At 50.7% G+C, this 6,245-nt stretch overlaps 1 protein-coding gene across 1 annotated transcript; it reads right to left on the bottom strand.

Moving 5' to 3' along the window:
- Positions 1-525: 525 nt before the first annotated feature.
- Positions 526-6,018, bottom strand: DDOST (dolichyl-diphosphooligosaccharide--protein glycosyltransferase non-catalytic subunit). The gene is made up of 11 exons (XM_084300370.1): positions 5,777-6,018; positions 5,550-5,660; positions 5,372-5,458; positions 4,697-4,800; positions 4,208-4,302; positions 3,728-3,821; positions 2,632-2,780; positions 2,205-2,352; positions 1,753-1,873; positions 1,502-1,608; positions 526-1,025 (listed from the first exon to the last, which is right to left on the bottom strand). The coding sequence occupies exons 1-11, from the start codon at positions 5,910-5,912 to the stop codon at positions 876-878; spliced, it is 1,302 nt and encodes a 433-aa protein (XP_084156496.1). The 5' UTR covers positions 5,913-6,018; the 3' UTR covers positions 526-875.
- Positions 6,019-6,245: the final 227 nt, after the last annotated feature.

Here is a 6,245-nt window from a genome sequence, read left to right as displayed (position 1 = left end):
GTTGAGTTCCCCAGGGTGCCCCCAGCACTGCAGGCTTTCCAGCTGCCGCCTCCCCTGAGAACCTTCGCGCTGCTCCAACACACCCGCACCTCCCACGAGGCTGCAGGAGGGCTGTGGGGAAAGGCTGCAGCAGGGCTGTTGTTGCCACGCCGGGGTATTTTTTTTCCCCAAGCGGTGAGAAACATGAATGTTAATTTGCTTGTGAGGCTCCCAGGAAGGGGTGCAGCAGGATGGGGCAGTGCCCTCAGGCAGCAGTGAAACCCCCGCCTGCCCTGCAGGTACACCGCTGCGGGGATGGACTGAGACACACAAGGATGACACGGAGGCCCAGGAACAAAGCAGCAGGCAAGGCGATGCAGCCCGTGCCGTATGTCACCCCCGCTGTACCTGCTGCTTTCTGCACCAGGAGCAGGGTAGGATTCGGCAGCACAGGCAGTGCTCCCCTCCAACCTCCTCCCACGTGCTGACCGTGGGCTTTCCTCATCAGAGAGCCCTGCTCAGTAATTCACTCACTTCAGTACGCGGTGAGAGGAACAAGACTTTATTTTGAAAATGGAGTTAATCTCAAATCAAAATCATTCCAGCCACAGGGTGGGGCAAACAGAACAGCAGCACCGAGAAACAATCAAGGAGCAACAAGACCTGAGCTGTCACATTTCCGTGTTTGCAAACATTTTGTCAACAAATCCCCTGCAAATATTTACTTCATTTTCTCTCTTGTTCATCAACCCATATGTAATGATAGTAATTAAAAAAAAAAAAAAGCCCCAAACCAGTCTGGCACCTACCAGTCCTCACACAGTTACTGTAAGGGCCCCGAGTGCTGCCCCTCTCCACACGGTGCCAGGGAAAAGGCTCGTCCTCCCATAGGGAGCTCAATCAGATTTCTCCTTCTCCTTCATGTGCAAGAAGACAATGCTGAACATGAAGAGGCCCACCATCATGGAGAAGGCTCCAGCGTAGTACGGGTACGCCGAGGGGATGAAACGTTCGTACTGCGTGTGCTGGAGGGGACGCACGGACACCTAGGAGAAAAGGTGGCATTCCTTTCGAGTTTAGCAGGGCCCAGTAACGGATCAAGATAATCCCCTGCATGCACCTCTGACTCCCTGTGCTCCTCAGCACCTGTTAGGTTACTGAAAAGGCAATTGAACTATTTGTTTCTAGGGCTGAACCGCAGCTTTTAGCTGATACCAAAAACATTCTCATATGTCCCACATATTTTTAAAGCTCCAAATGCTCTACTCTGGAGGAAACACTTGCTCAGTTCAAGCCTGCAAAATGCTAAGGCTCTCTGCACGGGCATTTGCAGCAACTGTACACTTGTCCAAAGAAGGGGTAACCACAATTAATTTAATACACAGCTCATTTCCAACCCCCAAAATGCAAATAAAAAAGTCAGAAGTGCTATAATTCCACGTACATTCAAGTACCTTGCATCTCAGTAACAACTTAACGGATATCCCTTTCCTCCTGCATGATTCATTCCCACCGTACTGACCTGGGTAGAGGAGTAGAGGTGGGTATAACCCAGGCGGTTATAATCCACTTTGAACTGGAACACTCCGTAGACATCCGGCAGCTTGAACTGCACGCTGTACTTGCCACCTAAGAAAGAGTCGCAACATTGAACTGACACGAGCAATTGGAAGACAGAAGCTGTGGAAGCCTTCACAGGTCTTCCTGCTACAATGCTGCCATGCCGAGGAGAAAACATCTCAACGTGGGTCTGGAGAGGTGAGGGGAACCTACCATTTCTCTTCAAGAAAGTCCGCACGAACGGATCGATGCGGACGAACTCCAGCTGGATATCATCTCCGTCAAAGGGGACCCACTTTCCATCAGAAAGCTTTTCAATTACGATGCTGTACTCCTGAAACAAACCCGTACATGAACAGGAGTCAGGAGCGATGCCTGAAAACACACCTGGACCCCAGCAGAAGACTCCAGAAGAGATACAGTCTGAAGTGACCAGGGAGTTCTCCCAGATTTCTTTTTTCCAAAGCTGGTTAGGTAAGTTATCCCTCTGGGAAACACAGTCTAGGGATCAGTAATCAAAGCAGCTCTCACTAGTCAGAGAGTAAGCAAATATCTATGTTACAGCAGTAGGAAAAGGGATCCAACTACACTTTTCAGCTCCTGGTTTCTTCCTGCCCACACAACAGGAGCCTGTTCCAAGCAGGCCGCCCTGCACACAGCCTTACCACAAGATCGGTGACGGTGTAGGCATTAGGAGGTGCAAGTTCCCCCACGCGGTGGTGAGACACGGCTCCAACGCGCAGCACGCCCTCTTCCTTGAACACCCAGCGGGACAAGGCAACAGCCAGCTCGTAATTACCAGTCTGCGAGTACCTAGAGATGAAGGAATGCAAAGAAAATACGGCAGCCACTCTAAAAACCACAACACATGTCAAAAAACAAGCCATGAACAGATCTAAAAGCAAGAAAAAGCTATCGTGGGTTAACAGAGAATTATTTTGCAAAGCACTTCATCCCTCAAGGCCATAGCATTGGATCACACCCTATTTGCATTAAAGCTTTTTGCTGTTTCCCGCAGCAGGAAACTCTGTTGCCTGTTGCCTCCAACTCCCCAAACATTCCTTGGGAAGGAATGCCCAGAAGCTAGCGCACCTCTTGGAGCCAGGAGTAGCTTTCTGCACAGCAGAATTGAAGAAGGCATCGCTGAAGAAATCCAAAGAGCCACTGAAAACAACGCGAGCGTTGTTCCTTGCTTGAAGTCCCGCGATCAGAAGGGTGTTCTTCCCAACTGCATGCGGATACTGGAAAGGAGAACATTTAAAAGACATTTAGCCAGTGAGATTGATATGAGTTTCACATGGATGAACTGCTGATTATCTCTTCTTACTATCTGGTATGAGTGTTTGCTTTGCATTTCTATTGATGTAGATTATAAGACATGAAGCAAGTTATTTTGGATGCTGATGCCAATCTGAGCATTAAGGAAAAACTAATGATGCCTGGGTCCTGACTTAGGTGGTCATGGACTTATGGAAGTTCCTTGGTTTAATATTTACAAGGATGTTTTAAAATTATGGTCTGTGAAACATTTTCCAAAGATGCTCCTTTATCTGAGAAAAAAATAAAAGAACCCTTGATCCAAATCCCATCTCTTTTTAAAAGTCTTGTTAAAAATGTTGATTCATCAATTTATCTTAGCACACTTAAAAGCAGAATAGTGAATAATGACTTAAAAAAAAGAGAAACATGCTGAACTCTACGGAGACCGTCGCTCTTTTTTCATAAGTAAATGACACTGAATGGTGCGGATTCGATTCTTCACTGATTAGCCAATGAGTAAAGAAGAGCTAGTCAATCTCCAAGTTATCTGATTTCACTATTGCTACAGGTTTGCTTCGAGGTGGAACAGTCTGACCACAGGGAGCATGCTTCACAGCTAAACAGAAGATAAGAAACTGCTCAGAATAACAAGGAATAGGATCCATAGCATTTTATTCCTACCCTCTCTGCCTGGGATGAAGCCCTTTAAAGAGGATATGCTTTGATCTAGACTGATACTTATTCTAAAGTATTATTCATGCTGGATATTTTGTCACCAACAAAAAGCATGGAGGAAGAAAAATTCACAGGGAGATATTGGGAAGCAGGTGACTTTCAAAGTCACAAGAGCTTTCTTCCAAGTTGTTGAAATGTGAGGGATTTGAACAAAGTAGTACAGCCCTGAAGAAGAGGAAGTCAGCGAACATACCTGAGTAATGGGCTTATCTGGGAAAAAGGAGTAAGAGGTAGAAGAGCCAGTCAGGATATCCAGCACCAGTGGGTTGTCAGGATCAGCCACCATCCTTGCAGGAAGAGGGAAAATGAGCAGCATGAACAGCCACGGGAATATGCAGGCACCAGCTAAGCTGCACAAACCTTCTCACCCTTGGATGTGGTGAGAAAGCTGCAGAAATTGCACCCTTACAGAAACGAGTTACTTTCTCAAGGTATTCAGTCAAGCTTCATTAACTTCTATTAAGAAACATCACCAAGTCAAGATCTAAGCTGCTTGGGAGATTTTCTTTTCATCATGATTCGAAATCAACACAGATTTCTCACGTTAGGAGTTCACAGCTGGCTAACCCTGCCCTTCGCTCACACTAACACCAACATCTTTGCGCTGCCTCCCCAACAACAGTCACCTTGCCCCAACACCCTGCCTGTCCACACTCTGTGGCAGGTCACTTACCCAACTCCTCGGAAGAGGATGGGGTTCAGCGTCGTTTTCCCCACGATGGTGGGAGCCTTCAGTAGATTCTCAGCATCTGCGACTATGAGCGTGTGCTTGGAGGAAATGAGATCTGCGTAAATGCACTGCACGGGCAAATGCATTTTTATGCACCTTCAGTAACTTTCAGGTTTTAGAAAAGCAAGCAACAGCTTCTTTTTTTGCTTGAAAGTTAACTTTGTTTTTACAGGCAATCAAAACTGAACAGTGTTTGGATTACAGCTGAATTAAAAGGCAGCATACACACAGCTCTGTGCTATTATGTCAGCGCTCTGACAGCAGCATGACCGGACACTGTTAAACAGCACCACTTATGACTTTCTTAGGAACAAGCTGGGACAGGAGAGAATGGATGGCAGAAAAAAATGAAAGTAAGAACAGAATATTTATCTCAACTTTTCCGCATATATTCTCATTAACAAAGCCCAGAACAAGCAAATACACGTTTACCTGGCCTGGGTCTGATATATCGTAGTTGTGATGGTCAATAACAGCTGTCCTTTCCTCATCAAATTCTATCCCGCATTCACTGCCCAGCTCTCGCAGTGGATCACCTAAAAGGAGAAAATGGATTCTCTGTTATGCAGCATGCTCTGAAGGTCGCAGTGCCAGTCTCAACGCTCAAAATAACAAGTAAATTCAGCTCAAAGTGACATGTTTGGCACTCTACTGGCCAAACCCTGAGCATCACAACCTTTTTCTGCTAAATTCCCATTTAGAATAGGAACAAAGAACGTATGTTTTTTATCCCAAGAACTATCACCATTTCTTCAGAGTACAGACCCTGCTGTTCACCACAAGAAGCTACATGCGTGAAGTACTGTTTAGTTAAATCCCCCTTCCACAGAGCGTAGAAAGTCTTTTCCTTCCCAAGCACGTGTTTCTCCAGCGCATCTGCCAAATGCAGAGCTGAAGGATGCTGCCCTACAAGCCTATCAGGTAACATGCTTTTTTTCTCACCCTGTTTATTTTTCTGCAGGAGCTCTAGGAAGGATGAACGAACTGCTTGATGGTTGCAAGGCCCACGCAGGGCAGGAACGTTGTACAAGCAGCAGCTAAAACCCGCTGGCTTGCTGCTGACAACCTCGGCTTGCCGCTCACTCCCTGACCAGGGCTGGCACTTACCGATGTCCGAGCTGGCAGCCACCAGGACGCTGCCGCCGCCGTCGATGAAGGCGGTGATGGTCTCCACGTTGATGTTCCCACCGAAATCTGCAGGGGCACACACCGCAGCTCCGTCACTCCCCCCCTGGCGCCTCAGCCGGCCCCGGGCGCCCCCCCCGAGCGCTGCCCCCGCGCTCACCTTCGATGGACGGCGCGAAGACGATGAGGTTGTCGTAGAGGAACTCCCCGTACTTGATCAGGGACAGCCCGGCGTCGTCCGCGGTGCGGAAGGTGAGCTCGAAGCCCCTGTCTGCGGCCGCCACACGCAGCGCTCAGCCCCGGCCCGGCCGGCAGCGGGCCCTCAGCGCCGCCGCCGCCGCCCCGGCCCCTCCCCGCCGCCGCCCCCAGCCCCGCCGCCGCCCCTACCCGCCAGGCTGCGGAAGAAGAGCGAGTGCGTGTCCCGCAGGCTGCCGTTCTCCAGCAGCACCAGGGTGCGGGGCCCGGCCCCGGCCGCCGCCGCCGCCGCCAGCAGCCACCACAGGCGCGCCGCGGCCGCCGCCATCTTCTCGCCGGCGCCAGGCTCCTCAGGAAGGGGCGGGCCGAGGGCAGGCGGCCAATCGGCTCCGAGCCCGGCGCCGCCGCTGTCCAATCAGCGGCAGACAGCTCCGCGCCGTCGGCCAATCAAGGCGGGGCTCCGGCCCGGCCCGAAGCAGGGACGCGGTGTAAGCTGGGGGGGGGGGGCGGTGAGGGGCTGGGGACGCGGGTTCGAGACCCGGCCCCGCCGCTGCCCCCCCCCCACCCCAGGCTGAGCCCCAGGGCCAGCGAGAGGGGGGCAGGGATCTGAGCAGGAGAGGGGCCAAGGGGCAGGAGGAGAGCAGCAGGGGGACAGGCACAG

This window comes from Netta rufina, assembly GCF_964035555.1.
Source record: "Netta rufina genome assembly, chromosome: 22".
Taxonomy (NCBI): domain Eukaryota; kingdom Metazoa; phylum Chordata; class Aves; order Anseriformes; family Anatidae; genus Netta; species Netta rufina.
Note: the sequence above shows the minus strand (reverse complement) of the source record. Positions and strands in the feature narration are given on the sequence as shown.

What these genes read in the sequence shown, in the direction of transcription:
- DDOST (XM_084300370.1), bottom strand. Translation starts at nt 5,912, where the DNA reads ATGGCGGCGGCCGCGGCGCGCCTGTGGTGGCTGCTGGCGGCGGCGGCG. An exon ending in CTTCTTCCGCAGCCTGGCGG is followed by an intron (nt 5,661 to 5,776) that starts GTAGGGGCGGCG and finishes TGGCGGCCGCAG; the next exon opens with ACAGGGGCTTCGAGCTCACC. An exon ending in CTTCGCGCCGTCCATCGAAG is followed by an intron (nt 5,459 to 5,549) that starts GTGAGCGCGGGG and finishes GTGCCCCTGCAG; the next exon opens with ATTTCGGTGGGAACATCAAC.